Genomic DNA, 19,975 nt, shown 5'->3' with positions numbered 1-19,975 from the left:
ATTTTTCTCTCTACCGCGTGATAGACACAGTACCCGCACGGTAATTCATGGATTAATAAGATATTCATCTCATAAGTCAACTTTCCTTCTAGTAATTTTTACTAAATAACAAGATACTTGTGAGCCCAAGCCAACGAGAGCTACGAGTACAATCCGGCCCTGACCGATAACCGGAGCGTTTAAATCGCTCCCCATTCCTACAACTCTCCATAATCTATTTTGTATTATATTCCGATGAAGCGTTAAGTTTCCGATAGATAACATTTCACGCAACGAAGCGCCATTAAATACAATAAAATCTAATGAATTCAAAGGATAATATCCGCGAGGGGAGATAAGCACTTGATCGCACATGTTTTATTAAATCCGCATGCAAATATCTCCACCCCCCTTGTAAACAACCGCACCTTATGGCGCACGGGGTTGAGGCAATAAAAAACAATTTAATCCCATTCCTGTCGCGGGCTACAGACAATAGAAATAAAATAGAGCTCCACTTGTGCAGCTGACGGTATAAAAAACCACAAAACCTGCCCCCGATCGTTACTGTTAGCGACCCTCGCGAAAATGGCGCGATCAAAACACAATGTGGAACCCATTTTCGTGAAGTGGATTAATTACGTATTTGCAACAAGTGGGCAGTTTGCAGCCATCGACAAATGTTTAGAGAGTTTGGGGGGAGTTTTTATTGATAAAATAATATCAGGGTGATTTTAGATGGATGACACTTTGCAGGCGATAGGGTAAACTGCAAAGTGACAGTTGTCACGATGGGATGCCGTTGTCGCCAATGCAATTTTTTGTTAACTTTAATACAGAATTATTATTTAGGTACCTGTCTAAAACCAGTTTAGAAGTTTTATTGTGTGTTTAATGACGTCTGCTACTTTTACGTATGACTTATTATAATTTATAAAGCCTAATTATTATGACTGTTGAAAACACCCGTACCTATACCTTCATAGTCTAGGTAAGTGTCTGAGAACGTCTAGGTACGTTTGTACTATTTTACCTAAATTATAAAGTCTAGGTAGGTAGGTGTAAGGTTCTTACAAATGTGTGAGAAGAGAACTTCTTGAAAATACGTTCAGTAAGTCCGCAGATTAAAATATACAAACATGAAATTGAAAAATTTATGTTCCGTCTTTCACCGTCTCAATGATCCTGGCAAACTGTTTCTCCTGAAAGACTTGTGATTGCTGTTATTGACCGCTACTTATTCCAGCAGCCGTCACATGTTGTGAGACGGTATATCCTCGTAGGTGCTCAGTAAACTAACAAAGGCGCATTAAGCTAATGTAACGAGCCGGTGGAAGCCATCGTAGGCGGTGCCTTCGCTGCCAGATCGAGAGCACCATCGATTTCAAATAATAATTAAAGATTCCTATCTCCAAAGATGAACGGTTTCGTTTCACAAAGCTTGAACTATGAACGTATAATACGACTAGGTAGGTACTTACCTACTTATCTAACTGTTGTTCTCTTTGTTTGCTTTTCTTACTTGTTTAGGTATCTACTAGCCGACGCCCCGCGGTTTCTCCCTCGTCTCCTTGTTTTTCAAGGTCTACTATGCCACGGACTTATTTGACCACTGGGGACAGTTTCAAAGGCTGGACATTCAATCAATAAATAAAAGATTTATTTTTATAAGAATTTTGAGAAAATAATGGAAGCCCCGGGTAATAGCTAGCTTTATATTTACCCAACGTCGTTAGAATGAACAGATGTTAGTGCTAACTGCTAGTCTAAACTCTAGACCGTTAGTAGTTTATTTTACTGTTCTATTTATGTACGCGCGACCCGAGCTCTTAATTCTCAAGAAACGTCTTATAATGAGGAGGAATCATTTAGTCCGAGCTACCTGCGACATACCTAATCACAGCACTTCATTAGTAGCTAGATATGTTTTATAATATATTCTATTATATTTTCAGAAAACAGTTTGATGTTGGTGATAAGGTAGGGATAGCCAGCGGCGAAGAGTGCATGCAAGCCGATTCCCGCTAGGTTACCTTTAAATATCTCCGCATATTCATGGTTGTACTCCATCAAAATATAATTATGAGAAATCGGAGTTTGCACCACGCTATACGAACTTCCTTTTCTTTGGAACTTCTTACCTTCATCTAAATTGCATCCTTCGCCACTGGTACCTACCTATACGGTATGAGCGCGTTTATGTTTGAATCTGAGGGTCAGCAAACCAGAAAAACGTTTAGTTTAAATATCAGAGGGTTTCGGTGTCACACGCATCCAGCTCCTGTACCACTCTAAATAACAATGCGATTCTGCTATAACTACGAACGTAAATTATTTTTCCTTTAGTTTATACACTAAAGGCAAAACTTCTTCCGCAAATAGAATATCCTTATACCTACCTACCGAGTGACGAGTCGTGGGCACGCCCGCCTCGTCGCAGTGTAGCGGGGCGGCGTGTTACTAATCTGATGCGACGAACGCTCGCTCTAACGACTCGACCGGTACATTGTACGTGTCGGATGTAATGGACCATTCTAATGAATTAACTTAAAGCTGTATTCTTCCAACGGTGTGAAAGAGCATTATTTACCTAGTATTTTTACACACTTCCAAGTTAGAGCTCGACTGCGATCTTAGTGAATTTTTTTATTCTGTCAAGCTGATCTTGACTGCGACCTCATCTGATGGTAAGTGACGATGCAATCATCTAGGTAGGTACATTCTAGCCATACTCCTAAAGGTCTCTATGCGACATTGTACCAGAATGCTGAATCACGTGGCGGTACGTCGTTGTCCGAAGGATGGTAACCAACCACGGCCATAGCCTACTATCAGACCAGACCTGGGCCAATTTAGAAAATATTAAATTCTAAACTGACCAGCTGGCAATCGAACCCAGGACCTTTCTATTGAGAACCGCGGCACTGCCAAACTGCGTCAGAGAGGTCTTCAAAATGATTCGATTACTCGGTTCCTTTCGGAAAACAAAGTGTTTAAATCACAGCGCAGTAATAGAGATACGTTACATTGAAACTTCCAAGTCAACACATGCCGGTAAATATTGTAAAATGTTTTCTGCTTTTATACTAAAACTAACTAAAATATATTTTATTGAATACTAGCAACACTTCACGGTTTTATACGCGGAGCTATCCGTGGAAATAAAGTATAGCCTTTGTTATACCTTTGTAAGGGATTTGTCAAATCAGTCCAGTGATTCCATCAAGCCCAATGTAAACAAACAAACAATCAAACCATTCCTCTTTAGAGCATTAGTATAGAAATAGCAAGGCCTTCAAAACCTTTTTGCTACCAATGTATCTCGTGAGTGCAATGTAATTTTCTGCTGCTTTCTGTGAAGTCATAAAAATCTATTGAACTGCGATGATAATATCGAATTTTTTCAACTTTACCAAAAACTTACATATTATGAATCCTTCCTTCCATCCTGAAATGTGGGCGAACAGTTGCCGTGTAAACTTCTTGCTTTGGTGACATTAAGTATATACTTACTCGTGTGTACTTAGGTAAAAGAATCTCTTCATCATCATCATTCACCTCATTACAGGAGCTGAGACATACCACGCTGCTCCAATGTCGGTTGACTAGCTTCAGTCATTCATCATTAGCAACCTATTTTTAGCTCACTGTTGAGCACGAGTCTCCTCACAGAATGAGGAGTTAGGCCACCACGCTGGCCCAATGCGGATCGGTAGACTTCACGTAGAGAAACAAGAAAATTCTCAAGTATGCAGGTTTCCTCACGATGTTTCACCTTCACCATTTAAGACACGTGATATTAAATTTCTTAAAAAGCTGGCTTACGATGATAATATTAAACTCTTTTAAGATGACTATCAGATGTTTATAATAAAGCAATTTAGCGTACCGGTACAATGTCGTATACAAACCGATTGGGGTGCGGATTTTCATCCTCCTCCTAACAAGTTAGCCCGCTTCCATCTTAGATTGCATCATCACTTACCATCAGGTGAGACTGTGGTCAAGGGCTAACTTGTAAAGAATTAAAAAAAACATTCAAAGCTTAAGCAAATACTTCTTGTAACTACGGGCCACGAAAGTGGTTGTGGATTAGAATTTTAATATACCACCGGACCTTCGATATGTCTCTGGTTCCGTATCACTTCTACGGTCGATAGGTGCAGCAGAGAGCTGCTCAACGCGGTTCCACCGTACACTACTCGTACGTACTAACCGCAGAGAGCTCTGACGATAGATCCGACACTCGAGACAACTGGCCGAACAGTCGGCAACCCAAAAATAAATCCACCCGAGTAAAATCTATTCGCACGATTTAATAGACACGTAGGATTACATATACATATTTTATTTCATCATAAAACTATATTATATGTATTAATTTATCCAGCTAATTACGTTCTAAGTGATCAGTGAACAAACAACAAATACAGAGGGCGCCGCGCCGCGCGTGACGTCACCCGGCGTCATGGCGCCGGCGCGCATCGCTCGCTCTCGTGTTAGCTACAATTAATTAACACAACATACAGTTATTTACGCGAGGTACACAACACCGACACTACTGAAAAACCATTAAATACTTAAACGTTAATCTCACAGTTAACCCTTACACGTTACACCGAACGATACATCCACTATCTCGCATCTCGAGTGTAGCATACGCTGGCAGCGAAGCTCTAAAACTTTCAGCCGTATTTATAAACATAGATTAAGCCTCAATTTTCCACATTTTCACGTGATTAGGTCCACTTCACTTTGAAGAAAATTTTAATCTGAATTCAATGTTTGTAAATATGACCGAAAGTGGCCGCTACACTGGAGACGAGAGAATGTACTGAGACAAAATATATAAAGACAATAACACAATAATACTGCAGAGCATGTATGTATCCGCACGAGATTCCCGGGAAGTGAAGCCTCCGGTCGTGTACCCCGCGCGCAAGCCGCTCGCACAACACCTCGGTTACATTAGTACTAGAGCCGACATACAAAATATATACCCTCATCTGTTATTTAATTGGGATACGACATGAATTACAGAAAATATTATGCCTAGTTAAATTATATGACATGAATTATAGAAAATATTATGCCTAGTTAAATTGCGGCCGGACAGTATAAAAAAAAAACTTTTTTAATTTATTTAATCTTCTCTACTTGGTTAATTAAAATAAACGTATACCAGTCAATAGATTACAGAAGTAAAGAATACGAAAGTAAAAGTAAAGGTTGCTTTCACAATGCAACTGTGGGTTTGCCAGATATAAACGGTAATGTTATGTACAACATACCCTCATCAGATATTTAGTCGTCTAAATATGTATACTTTTGACCAAGTTTATGATTTCCTAGATTTGTTCAATTGTGGACATTATTTGTCAGATATTCCATAGCACTAAAGGCCAACAACGGACCAACAGCAATGATGAGGGTATATATTTCTGACGCCGGATCTTGACCACATCGTCTGTTGCCACTCGCCGACCCCGCGGCCTATATACAAATAACTGGCAAGACAACTAATATTACTTTTATTAAGGCTTTAAGCCGCTCTGTTTATGTATTTGTACAATATTTATTTCATTTTCTTTGGCTAAAACACCTCTGGGAAGCGTAAAATATATTCTCACAATAATAATTACTATTATAATCATAAACATTTAAAAAACTAGTATAAAATAACAGCGGACGCACAACGGATATCGTAAACATTTCAAATTATACAACTCACTAAAACATCGCTCAAAACTTCCGATATAGTATAATAACAACGTCATCTCATACGTAAATATGTCGCAAATAATCCTAAACCGAACCTCGCAGGACAGAATAACTTTTATTCATTTATTAAAACGGAAACTCGTGATATGTTCAGTTACTACTTGTGCGATGTTTACATTTCATACGCCAAAAATCGAGGGAAAGTCAGAAATTAAAATATCTAGATCTCAAAATTTATAGATAAAAGTTACCTAAAAAAACCTCAAAAAACAAACAATAAAAATACAAAAGAACAGCTAAAAATTAAAACAGTCATCGTATATTACCTGCGAGATGGAAATTTTTCTACAAAAACAAAAGATTAATAATATTTTTGTGATGGTCTTAACATTCCACCACCAAAAATATGCTGCGAAAGTTATCTTATTGCTTTTGGCAATTTCAAACTGTTAAAACAGTTTTCAAAAGCCACTTGACTGAGTACCAGAGTTCATACATATTATGCGTTTTATACTATTTGTTCTACTTTACATACTATATTGCAAATACCCAGTGCACTGTAGTACCACATTTGAAACAGATTCAAAGCATACTTTTGGAGATATCATCGTTTACAAATATTGGGGGTAGTTCTACTTCTTACAGTGACACTTACATAACGTCGACAGATAAATTCCAACTTTAAAATAACAACTAAATTATACTATTTAATAATACAACTGTTATGAATAACACAGATACTATTCAGAAACAATATACTGTCACTATTACAAACTAAACACACTGTCAGAATTCCTTATTATGGCACATGAAAAAAATATATCAGAAGTATAAATATAAAGAATTACAATAAAACTTTTAGGGTCAATTTCACAACCTTCTGATAAGTATTGGACAGTCGAACCGTAAGTTTTGCCACTTCCTTACTTTTTTTTCAAACGACAAAACGTGTGAATAAGCTATCCGATCAGGGTTTCCAAGTGTTCTAGGGGTATGTTTTCTAAGGGTGTTAGGACATGTTGGGGTCAGGGCGAATCTTGCGACCGGTTGCAATTTCTAGAATTGTGAACGCGACGGTTGCGAGCTGATTTATTGTGGATTTTTCAAAAAAACTAATGCCCCAAATCTTCTGAGTATATTTGCGGATAATAGTACAGACAATATTTGCGGTACCACCTTCAAACGCGTTTGTAGAACGCATATTCAGCGTTTTAAAAAATATCTGACAGGATGAAAGAATTCGTCTGAAAGTTTAAATGGCGATAGTAGAATTGACAACGATGTTCATAATGTAACCTGTTCAGATTTTGAACAATTACCAAAATCAAATGCAGGAAAATTACTTGTCAAAAATGTTATAATCACAATTAAAAGAATATATTTTCCTACACCTATATTTTGTTTTAACTACCTGTTAAGTTTACATACATCTGTATTACATACAGCTACATCTGTATTTTTCTCAACGATACTTAACTTGATTTTTTTTATTTTGACCAAATATGACCAGATTAAATTTGTTTTCCGGTTATGGCAGCTGGGAAAGTCGGCAACATTGTATCAGGCACGTAGCAGAAGGTGGTGAAGTGGCCCAAATTATATACAAAACTGATGCAAGTCCACTACAGAGCAGACGCAGCTACTTGGCCGCGGCCTGACGCAGAGGGAGCGGGGTAGAAACATTAGACTGTCGTAGTACAAACAAACCGTGTGAAACTATTGACATTCGTAATAATGTCACCGTGTCGTAAACCTTTATTATCTCTAGCAGTATTATAAAGGGGAAAGACTTAGATTTTTTTTGTAACATAAACTACTGAACCGATTTGAAAAATTCTTTCATTTGCATTATCAGGAAGTAATATAGGCTACAGTTTATCGCTGTATTCCCACAGGAATGGGAACTATGCGGGTATGCGATTGCACATTTTACACACTCTTTGACTTTTTTTTGAGTTCTTTAAGCGATTCTCACCCCTCTCACCTCTCCGCCAGCAGCTTAGTTGTAGCGCATAAATAATAATAATTAATTAAATGACAATAAAAATAATTAAGTACTATTTAACTATATATAGATTTGCCTAGTGTTGTACATTAAACACAATGTCTCACTTTGAGGATCACTCTATGTAATAAATTATTTGCATACATCAGCGGAAATGTCAGTCGACTCATTTCAACTAATTGCAACTAGCAAATCGAATATCTCACACAGGATCTAACACCGGATTAAAATATTACGATTATAAAAGCAAATCGGTTCAGTCGACGAGCATTTCCGTCGGCGTACGTTCACACAATAAACTGTATCTTAGCTAACTGTAAAGGTGTTCAAAATAAACACAAAAAGCATCTAATAAAGCCTTCGGTTACGTCAATACTATGCACTATAAATAATCTCGGAGGTCTGCGTAAACTAAAAGTACTCTATTGACAACTATACAACAACAAAGTAAGCTTAGGGCCTTTGCAAACGATGACCAAGTTCTGCATCCGACCGATATTACAACTAAAAGCTAGCTGTTAACCACTTTTGCAATTTAACGTGCAATCACTTAAGATTGTATGCATTTACTCCCACAAAACTTTAAGCGGCTAGCCGCGCGGTTAGTCGCCCCCGCTGAAAGGTCATTAAGCTATATGACGTCACGAGTGTTTAAGTTGACGAAACAAGCATATGGTCCGCCTGAGATTGACCCACCACCACCCATGGCCCCATGAACCTTGCGGTCAAGGGGCCGAATCGCGGGAGCGCGAGCCCGGTACTCGCTGTAGGCGTGTTCCCGGGCCGCTGTCCTGTCTCCCTACAAATTGTTCAGCGTCTCGTCAACTGACGTGCGTGTAACACATCCGCCATACCCTTCAGACCGGAGAGACGCTTCTCGGCGGCAGAAATGAGCGACGATTCTACTAAACCAAAAACTGTAAGTATTTATCAATGTTGTTAGAAAAACAATTAGAAAGGTCATACAAATATAACGCACTGCATTTGGAGGCTGCTAATAATTCGTAACTCAGTTTGTAGACTATTTTGTGCGATCCGGTGAATACGTCATCAGTCGGTTGCATCACTCAATATGTTCGCATTGGTTTGCCTTTGCTTTACAGTATAATGGTGGAGGAATCGTCACAGTTTAGCAATCACTTTACGTTAAAGTGTAACTTTACGTAGTACACAGTTATAAGAACAGTAACGGAATCTGCCGGCAGCGCAGATTATGTTATCCGTAAGGCCAAGGAAGGCACGGCGTGATGTTAGCACATTCAAGGAAGAAGAATAAAGAGGCGGTCCACGAACAGAGAACCATTATAATCTGTAACTAAATTTAATACCTCAACAACATATTGCGGTTGTATACCATAACGCAGTCTCATGTTCTAGAGGTCTAAAAACAAATGAAACTGTGAGGATTCCCCCCGAAGCGTTTGGCACAATCCCTGTACTACACGTGTAGGGGTTTGATAATACGACGCCCAACAGTGGGGCTGTCTGTTAATGTTACATTTATTGTACTATTTAACACAAGTTTAATGTGAGTAAAAGAATACATTTTGTTGAAACTTGCTTTACATTATTACAAAGATATGTAACATTATTGTGTAACATAAGACTGACACAAACTTGTACGCTTAACATTTGATTTAAATAATTGTTACATTTTAGTATATTCGCAAAATACCGCAATAAATGTTTACAAAAACAATAAAAAGTATATTTAAAACTAGATAATTATTAATAAAAGAGAAAACAATAGTTTGTATAAAAAATATTTTGTATAAAACAAAGGACGTATTATGGTAGAAACGCACCGGCACTTTGGCCGTATCCAACACCGCACGCGTCAAGTGTTTCTACCATTACCCTAGTGTAAATCAATGGCGATCAAAATTCCTATAATTTTGTGCGAAACGGAAACTTGTGACGCAAATTCTAAGAAATATCCTAATACATTGAAAGCCTGCAAAGCCATAGACATAAAAATACCTAAAGATCATGATTGTTATTAAAATATTTTGTATGCAATGACTGCCACTGTGAAATCGCACGTAACGTCTTACGTCCTACAGATGTAAACTATTCTTCAACATTAATAGGACGTAAAACTTGCCGTGCCTTTTAGCAGTTTTTGGGAATTCAAATATTATCTATTACCTAAGTAGCTTCAAATGTCATTTGCATTATATTGTTCCTATTATTCCCCATGAAAATAAGCGTAATCATTGATGATCCAAATATCATAAGAACATTTAGGGTGTCCCCGCGAGACTACCCGCTAGCGACCAGTGGTTGATACGCGCCGCTAGTCAGTCGCTTCCATACAATTATACGCGCAACCGCCATGTTTAATGTCACACGCTACTCGATGTGCCCTAGTCAAATAAGGATTTAACCTCAGCTTCAATGGAAAGATTTGAACTTTTAGAAAACCAAAATGAAAGCTGAGTTAAAAGCTCATTATCCATCATTCCAACGTTGACCTATTTTTCCTATTTGACTGGGGTTAGCATACGGCCTATGGATTGCGTTGCAGTTGCGTTGAATTTGAATATCTCTGTGGGAGAACAACCTTACAGTAACAACACAGTCCAGAGGATCATGCAGTCCGAACACCAAAATGGCGGCATCATTCTCCGTCTCCGAACTGTACGGTCGCTAAACTGCAACGATACTCGAGGCATAATATTAACCTATGGGATTCTGTACTTAGTTCATTATTATCTAGAATATACTATTTAACCACCGCTTTCGCGTATAATTTTTTGAAAATACCGATAATAAAAAGTGTTGTAAAAACAAAATTGCAAAATTAATACCATATATTTTTTCTAATAAATAAATATAAAATATAAAAAAAACTAATTAATGTTAAAAGAATTAATCGCAAGTTAAGTGTTTATCTAAAAAAACTCAAAGGCCAGGACATGAAAAATGAATACAAAAAAAAATATATTTACCCGTTCGACTTTTATAATGTGGTTGAAAAAATAAGTTGGTAAAGTACAGTGATCACAGCTGGAGAATCGACCAACCAACTACTACAAGTGAACTAAAACAACTTTTTATAGTTTTAGTTAAGGCTGGCAGTATGAAAAAGCCTCTTCCATAAGAACAAAGCCCACCTATCAACCCAAATATCTATTAAAGCCGAGAGCTGCTAGATGTGCTGCAGACATGAGCGCAGAAACAAAGGTACACAGAATTGACACTTTGGCGTTAAAATATCTTACTGAAAATTAAAATGCAAAACCGGCACACAAACCGGCATCTCTTTGGTTATCGCGATTGCTCCACCAATTCATTGAAATTCTCAAACCCATCGATACCGTATTAAAACATGAAAATATGTCATTATATACTACTGTAGGAAATAGTAGTCTGAGATGGATATGACGTCGCTCGATCTCGTGTTGGATCGTGCCGACGCTAGATGGCGTGACTTGTTTCCGTCAAGAGTAGGGAGTTAGAGAGGGGTAGAGATCGGTTGGCGGGAACGACTTGCGATATAAAGCGCTCGTCGTTCGGTCGGCTTCATGGGTTACTTGGGACAGGCGGGGAGAGTGACTTCAGTGGAAAAGGGGAGTGTTAGTCGACTATCAATGGATCCTTTAACTCTATACACAGCGTTCACAAGTGGATGACTTCACTCAAGTCATTCTCTGCCAGTCTAGAATCTTATTTTTTGTTAGTGATAAATGGTACTGGATAATGGTGGTTCAGTTTGATTTGTTAATTAAGTTGTCCTGAAAAATATTGTGAATTAGAACCATTGTTCCACATTGGTTTTCTTATTTTTTAAATCCGCTTTGGAAGCCTTCTGCTAAAACTACAGTTTCAATCCATTCTATTATTATAAATGGAAAACTATCTGTTTCTTTATCTGTTACCTTTCCGTAACATTTCCTGAACCGATTAAAATAAATTTTGTTAGTGATAAATGGTACCTTGGAGCAGCACCTGGGCTACTTTTAGCCCTGAAGAACGTTTATGTGATGTATGGTTATGAATAGCGGGAATCAAATATAAAATCAAATACAGGAAATAACTCTTTTCAGTAATATTGTGAGTCTGCAAGGCCAGACCTTCATCATTTTGAGGACACGATTCTGCATTTAATCCATTAGAAAATTAGGCTTTATACTTCAGCAGTCGAGGGTCTGAATCTTGCGTATCGTACCTAGCTACGATACGAGCTGACAAACATTTATAATATGCCAGAGGTTTAACCATCAGGCTTAGACCAGAATTTGAAGTAAGCAGGCTATGTTTATAATTTACAGGTGTGGGTACAATTAGACAAGTAATGCTAACATTTCTTATATTTTGTGTGTAAGTGTATGGAACACTCACATACAAAATATAAGATATGCAACCAAAAGAAATTAGTCCAGTAAGAATGCGTTACATGTGTGAAGGCTCCTCCCCCTTTATCCCGTTTCGCCAGAGCAAACGCACTCAATGTTAAAACGTTCGATAAAATGTCAACTACTTTAAAGGATCTCTAGTACACTTTGGTATCGTCATATATACCGTAACCTTACCTTATCAGCCGATAGACGTCCACTGCTGGACATAGGCCTCTTGCATGGACCTCCAAGCACAACGATCTCGAGCTGCCAGCATCCAGCGGCTCCCTGCAACCCGCTTAATATCCTCGGTCCACCTAGTGGGGGGTCGCCCAACACTGCGCTTTCCGGTGCGAGGTCGCCATTCCAGCACCTTGGGGCCCCAACGTCCATCGGCTCTTCGAACTATGTGGCCCGCCCATTGCCACTTCAGCTTCGCGACTCGCTGAGCTATGTCAGTGACTTTCGTTCGTCTGCGGATCTCCTCATTCCTGATTCGATCACGCAGAGAAACTCCAAGCATAGCTCGCTCCATCGCCCGCTGAGTGACTTTGAGCCTTCTAATAAGGCCCATAGTCAGCGACCAAGTCTCGGATCCGTATGTCATCACTGGCAACACGCACTGATCGAAGACTTTCGTCTTCAAGCACTGAGGAATTTCGGACGAAAAGATGTCGCGGAGTTTCCCGAACGCTGCCCAGCCGAGCTGGATTCGGCGATTCACCTCTTTCTCAAAATTGGACCTACCTAACTGGACTGTGTGTCCTAGGTATATATATTCGTCTACAATTTCGAGCGCAGAGTCCTCAACAATAACTGGGTGGAGCGGTACATGAGTATTAGTCATGATCTTCGTCTTGCTCATGTTCATTTTTAGGCCCACACGTTGAGAAACCCTGCTGAGGTCGTTGAGCATGGTACTAAGGTCCTCCAGAGTCTCTGCCATAATGACTACATCATCGGCAAAACGTAGTTGAGTGATGTACTCACCATTGATGTTGATGCCAAATCCGTTCCAGTCCAGAAGCTTAAAGACATCTTCCAATGCAGCGGTAAATAGCTTTGGGGAGATCACATCTCCCTGCCGCACTCCTCGCTGCAGTTGGATTGGCCTCGTAGTCTGATCCTGTATACGGACTGACATGGTGGCGCTTTCATACAAACACTTCAACGCTTGAATGTACCTGTAGTCGATCCGGCATCTCTGCAAAGACCTCAGCACAGCCCAAGTTTCCACCGAATCGAAGGCTTTCTCATAGTCCACAAACGCTAAGCAAAGTGGCTGGTTATACTCTTCGGTATTCTGTATAACCTGCCGCAGCGTATGAATGTGGTCTATGGTACTAAAGCCTGCTCGGAAACCGGCTTGTTCGGGAGGCTGGAAGTCGTCAAACCTACGGGCGAGACGATTCGTGATGACTCTCGAGAACAACTTGTAGACATGACTCAACAACGAGATGGGTCTGTAATTCTTCAGTAAGGTATTGTCACCTTTTTTGAAGAACAGAACCACCACGCTCCTGTGCCACGCCTTAGGTGTTGTACCCTCGTGAATGACGGAATTGAACAACCGCTGAAGGACCTTAAGTATCGGTTTTCCACCCGCTTTCAGGAGTTCTGCTGTGATTCCGTCATCACCTGGTGCTTTGTTGTTCTTAAGTTGTCTGAGAGCCATACTAATCTCGTATAGGCTGACGTCCGGGATATCTTCGGTATAGTGTCGGGTCAATTTGGCTCTAGGATCTTTGGCCAAATTGTCAACAGGCTTTTGGGTAGAGGTGTATAACTGTCCGTAGAACTTCTCGACCTCACTCAAGATCTCAGGCTTAGAAGAAATGATATTGCCCTGATCGGTCTTCAAACGTGTCAACTGTCTTCGTCCAATAGATACCGTAACCTATAATACTACAAATAATAAAAAAGTAACTACAAATCAGAACTTATGGCTAGAGAGCCAGGAAATTTTGAGATTTTTGATTGGTACTTTTTAAGAGGAAAATCGACCCTTTTTAACAACAAAATCATGAAATAAAAATCCTATTATAATACAAAGGAATATATAAAAAGCTTAAATATGAATTGATGTTTTTTTGTGCAATGTTGTCAGTTTTGTGAGACGGTGGAAAGAATACCCGGCTTCATTTGTTGTGGGCTATTTGCCTGACCACGACGCGATTATGTTTTTATAATAAAAACGAAAGAAAAACGTTAAAGTTTATGTCTTAGTTGAGTTTTTAGCAGTGTGGAAATAACTACGAGATGTGTAAAAAAAGAACTCTTCTACAAAAACAGTTAATAAAATGTGTGTATGTTTTTCGAATGTTCGCAAAGTTTGCCGCATCGAATCTATCCGTAAATTAAGAACAAGTATCCATACGCAATAAAACAAGGCCGTTTTCAAAACTACAACCTACCCTCTAGTTTTGAGTCAACTTCTCAACGCATTTCAAAGCTCGGCTAGCGGCTTTTCGTTGTCTGCAGTCAGTATATTCTACATTCTGCGACTGACCCCAATATTATTTCGCAGCATTAATGAATAGACATGGAATATAAAATAAATCGAATAGTCCCGTTTGGAATATAAATGAATTTCTTAAACATAACTTTATGTTATTTATCGAACATTTCTATAAAAAAAGGAAACTTGAACGCGAGTACTACTGATCTATAAACGAATCGATAATACATAAAAAAAACCTGAAACGCGCCGAATCGAGAAGCTCCGCCATTTCCGAAGCCGGTGAGAATGTCGTCCATCGCTCACAAGTAACCTACCTTATCGTCTACACACAAGCTTTTGAACCACGTACATATCTCTAACCTTATCCTAATTACTCCCAATTTAATTCTATAATATTTATAGCTCATTCTTCCACAAAACCTTTAGTTTTATAGTAACTCTTGCGACCAAAGATTTAAATCTTTAGATAATATAACCGACATATAATTCGCAATCGGTGGTCGCCGTCAGGGAATGACCCATTGCTCATATACATAACTTAAGTACTCGAAGGCGGGAAAAGGGCACACCTACTTAATTTTGTTGTTTGTGCCCTTTCGGTCGTACATAGAGAGTAGTCAAATAGTCAGGCACGGTCTTTAGCAGCCGTTAAAAATGTTTCTAGGAAAATCTGTCTATGTTTTATGATGGGAGATTCCAAAAGTTATCTAAATCTAAAAATTTTAATCTTTGCTCGCTATATATGCAGAATAAAACTGTATACGATCTTTTCCAAGTGAGCCAAATCGAAACTCAAGAAACAGCCAAAAAACATACACAAAAAATAATCAATATCTCGTTCTTACAACTATCATTAGTAATATAAGTAAATATGCTCCATGCTGCATGGACATCTAAAAATTTGTACTCTCAGTACTCAGAAACAAATATATAATGTCAATAATAATAGAATTGATGTAAACGTAACATAATAATTTGATTATATTTGGTAAAGAAATAAAGTCACGACCGTTACAGCAATATGGAACCGATAGTGACCGTCTGGTCATCGTCAAACTGACTTCTATAATGAAGTAACGCCACAAAATAAAGTCTGATATATTAGTCTTAAGTGTTGTTTATCTTTTCGGCTGAGCGTTTTCTAAGACACAGTCAAATCAGAAATTAAGTTCGATATAACAGATGAAGATGATTTTTTAGGTCTGTGTTAAACTGTTGGTCTGTACCCTATTGGTCATTACAGTGTCGTGGCGAACACAAACTATCGACAGCGAGCTTTGGGTCCAAGATAACAGATTGTCTATCAACTTGCAACTGTAGTGTATACGCTCAACTTAACACAACCGTAACGGTATTTCTGATTCCCATATTGCTGTAAAGTCAAAGATTCATCAAATGAATACTGCTACAACAGGTGAGCTATATTTTCTGCGAAACGCGAAAACGCACAAAATACACAACGCAAGACTAGAAGCGTCACGCTAACGAAGTAGGAACCGACTACGAAACTAGTGACATCGACACAACAGTGAAAACTTCTAACACTTCCAAAAAACTTACTTACATTAAAGCACCTCAAACAAGGTATTCAATATTTTCATGTACGCGAGATTTAAAAAACCTAAACTAGTGACGAAAATTAATGACTATAGTGGTTCGAACGAGAACTACGACTAGCACACGCACGCTCGCACGCACGCACGCACACACACGCAACTATCGCGAATGGGGTTTACTAAGTGTGCCCGCGACCTACGGCCTACGGGACAGGACGCAGCCAACCGTCTCGAAGCTTCGTTCAGAGTTCCATCAATGAAATACACCAAAAAAATATAATAACATGCAGCGATAAACATCAAATGCATTGAGCCCTGTACGCAATTAAGGTTTATCAGTGACTTTCTCTGTGGGTGAATTTCATCGTAGCAAACTAACAACTGCTCAACCCGCCGTTTCTGTAACGATTTGACATTCGCAGCTCACAGGTCGCAGCCTGTTGTCACGTCAAACCGTCGACAATAAACGCGCAATCGTATGAGCTCAAAGGGTTTATGTCAAAACTTCACAGCCTAGCGCCCCGTCCACCGCGCGTTACTTCGACGAACAGCCTTAAATAGCCTAAATTAATAAACGTAACAAAAATATGATAAAACACGTCGTCCGTCCCGTCACGTCACGTCACGTCACGTCGCACCGCCCGGAGCCGCACGACAGATCCAACAGTCGAGCCGCGGACGAACAGAGTTCAGTCGACGGCGCCGCTCGGCTCGCGCACTAAACTTTTAAAGTATTCTGTAGCTGACACAAAATAAAACTGCCTTTAAAGTTCTCTCACCGTGCTCGAGAGAACCGTTACAGTGGTTCTATTTAAAAATAAAGTGAAATCAGCACGGATGTAGCAACACAAGGATCACACAGTCATCAGATTCGGCTTTAGGCCTAGTTTAGTGTGCAGCCGTTGGCACCGGCACCACCGAGGGAGCAACCCTCCGTGAGTGCAGGCCTCCTCCCCGACGTATACTAACTTTAACATCGACTATGCTTCAGTAGTTTACTATTGGATTTGTTTGGAACAGTGTCGGGGACCATTGGATGCGTTCGAGCTGGTCCGGGCCCGGGCCGTGATGAAATTATAACTTTATGTACAACGATCAATAATTGCTCTAACACTCACCGACTGACTTACGATTAGCAATATTTAGAGTTCTTTTAAAATATACCTTCATCGTACCAACAATCTAGGATGCGTTATCGCTATTTAAATATATTCTTCTTTTCTTTTTTCATTATATTATTTGCTATTATTTAGTTTTTGCGACTCTTATTAAAGTTTGACTGGATGGGAGATCATATAGAACCCGTTGATTACGTCCGTATCATTTGTTTGGTACTCTATGGACTGGTCCGTTCTACAGAGTTACAGTAAAATTAATACAATGTGACCTTTAAAAATGACTTTCATATTTCATCATCTTGTATAATGCAACAAATGAAATGCCTGATTTATACTAACTGCAACAGTTACTTTAGTTAAATTGTTTTTTTGGTATATGATTTTTCATATTGTTTATACTTATTCTCCTATTGCACGACTACGTTTTAGTATACATCTATACGTTCTCATAGTTCAAGATCAGTCAATCGAGTCAATTTCCTCGTAATCTGTTCAGGCCCATGTTCCGTAGTGTACCAAACATACAAAACGCCGTATGCTATATTTATATAATATTAAAGATCTGTTGTTCTAAGCGTGTATGGCGACACGTCACACTGTCCTGCCGACAGGTCCCCCCACCACCGTACGCAGACAAGAGAAACCTTTAAAAAAAAAACACAAATGACGTCAACTCACCGCTCGTCAAATAAATGCAATGTTCTGACTTTAATCGTTTTTAACGCAAATTTTTTCGTCAATAAGTGGAAATCTTAGAATTGCGTTTTAAATCTTATGGTAGGGGAGCCGAAGAGGGGGTTTTTGCAATAACTCGAGCGCGGCAGATGAACATAAGGGAGTATACCTTGCACGTTGTTGAGTACCTCCACCAAGTATGAGCCCTTAATGTTGGTGCATACGTCTAACAAATACGTCTGCAAAAAAAGAGCTAACTTCAGAAATACTCAACCAGCACGTCAGATTAACGATCTATCGAACTAACTAATCTAACCAATTATCGAGCCACGAGCGCGGTAATTTTTTACTTATTTTGAATGAAATTATTCTGAATAATCGCTTATGTTTTCTGATGATGATCAGTAAGCCAAAGTAATAAAAAAGTCTGTAGTTTTTATCTGTAGTAAAAATTATATGGTTATATACTTTTTTCGTTACCGCGGAAAGCGAAAAAGTATATAACCATATAATCTTACTATCATCTAATCTACCAAATCTAATCGATTGCAATGACACTGTAGTAACTGCAAATTTAATCCCGGGCTCCCCTACTATTATATATTGATGGTCTGATTAAATATTTGTGTTTAGCAAATCCAAAAATAGCACGACATACTGTGACGTGTGCCGCTCTCTACGCAATGTTGTACGCATGTAACGTGACGTCATTCTCTGACGTCACAACGTACAACGTCGTATAGGGAACGTTACCTGAAGAAATTACACATACGTTACACGCTCGCACCGCATAGAGTCGCAACTCGTTGGCCACAGCCGAAGCTATGGCGGCAGTTTAAAAGCATTACCTTACACTCATTGTGTTTACAAATACATTGTTTCATTCAAGTTCTAGAAAGTTCTCTTTACAATGGCCAACGAATTGCAAAGATTTTTGGTACGCCATAATAATGCGCGGCGTCATTGGGAGCGTGTAACGATTCAATATGGAGGCAGAGGCGCGAACGCCCCTGTCGCGGTACAAGAAACAGCAGCGCACTTGTGTTTACAAATGATCACACGTCGATAAACGAATACTTAATGTATCACCTCTTGTACAACACGCGTCTCTCGCGTCCCTCGCATACACATCGCACCTACAGATAATATACACTGACACTGACACATCTGCAGAAAAATCAACCATATCCCTATAACCTTAAGACTCAAATCGTCTTATACGAATCAGACGCGTATTGCAAATTTTAGAGGAAAATTGTACTCGATCTGTTCAAGTACACTTCTCCCGGGGCGATGTTACATCCGAGTATCGTTTAGTCGATGTTACAAACAGATCTGTGGTCATGCGGACGAGCGAGTGATCGGACAAAGGCCGACAGTGACTTGCCGACACAGGCGGGCGCGGCGCCAGTGCCGGCGGGTGGGTGCGCGGCTTCAGGCGAGCGGCGCGGCGGGCGGCGCCGGGTTGAAGTCCTTGTTCACGAACGAGAAGCCTTTGAATTCCTCCTGTAAACGATGCATATTCAATTATTGCTAGATATTATATGACATTCAGTGGCGTAAATAGGGCGCAAGTATAGACAGAATTAAGCATCAGAATGGGCAAACTCATTTGCAGTAGTGTAGTTGAGTTTTAGTGAGTGAGTCACAGGGGGTGGTGTGATAGGCAAAGGGTCTACTTAAATAGGGCACAGTTAAAGAAGCTCGCACAGGGTGCGGAAAAGGCTATTTACGGCACTGATGACATTATGAGTAATAAAAATTTGGACTTGGTTGTGTCGACGAAAACAAGACAAATGTCGAACAATAGCGACAGAATCGAAAACAGCTCTCCATCGCAACGAGATGTAAGCTTATCTATAAGTAATTTTGAAGAATGTTAGGATATAAAATGAGTGTGGGTGTTTCGAATATGTGTGAACGGGTAAATGTATAAGGGAATATAATATATTTAAAGGAAATGAGGAGGGTAAAGGTTTGAGGGCAGTTTAGGAAGGAGTGTTAAGAGTTAGAGATGTGTGTGAAGATGTAACTTGAGTGTGTGATTGGGTGAATGTATCAGGGTTTGAGGGTAGTGTGAGGATGTAAGATGAGTTGGGAATGGGTGAATTTATAAGGGT

At 39.4% G+C, this 19,975-nt stretch overlaps 1 protein-coding gene across 5 annotated transcripts in view; it reads right to left on the bottom strand.

The window, feature by feature from the left end:
- Positions 1 to 4,275: 4,275 nt before the first annotated feature.
- The window catches only part of LOC112049364 (protein kinase C), a 28,211-nt gene continuing 12,511 nt past the window's right edge, over positions 4,276 to 19,975 (bottom strand). For 4 of the 5 annotated variants that reach the window (XM_024087221.2, XM_052888212.1, XM_052888213.1 and 1 more), the window contains one exon: positions 4,312 to 19,361. In XM_024087221.2, coding sequence (XP_023942989.1) covers positions 19,290 to 19,361 — 72 coding nt within the window. In that variant the 3' untranslated portion in view covers positions 4,312 to 19,289. Of the gene's footprint in view, positions 19,362 to 19,975 lie in introns of all 5 variants that reach the window. The other variant, XR_008251951.1, reaches the window with a different exon arrangement.

This window comes from Bicyclus anynana, chromosome 21 (assembly GCF_947172395.1).
Source record: "Bicyclus anynana chromosome 21, ilBicAnyn1.1, whole genome shotgun sequence".
Taxonomy (NCBI): Eukaryota; Metazoa; Arthropoda; class Insecta; order Lepidoptera; family Nymphalidae; genus Bicyclus; species Bicyclus anynana.
This window is presented reverse-complemented; position numbering and strand designations above follow the sequence as displayed.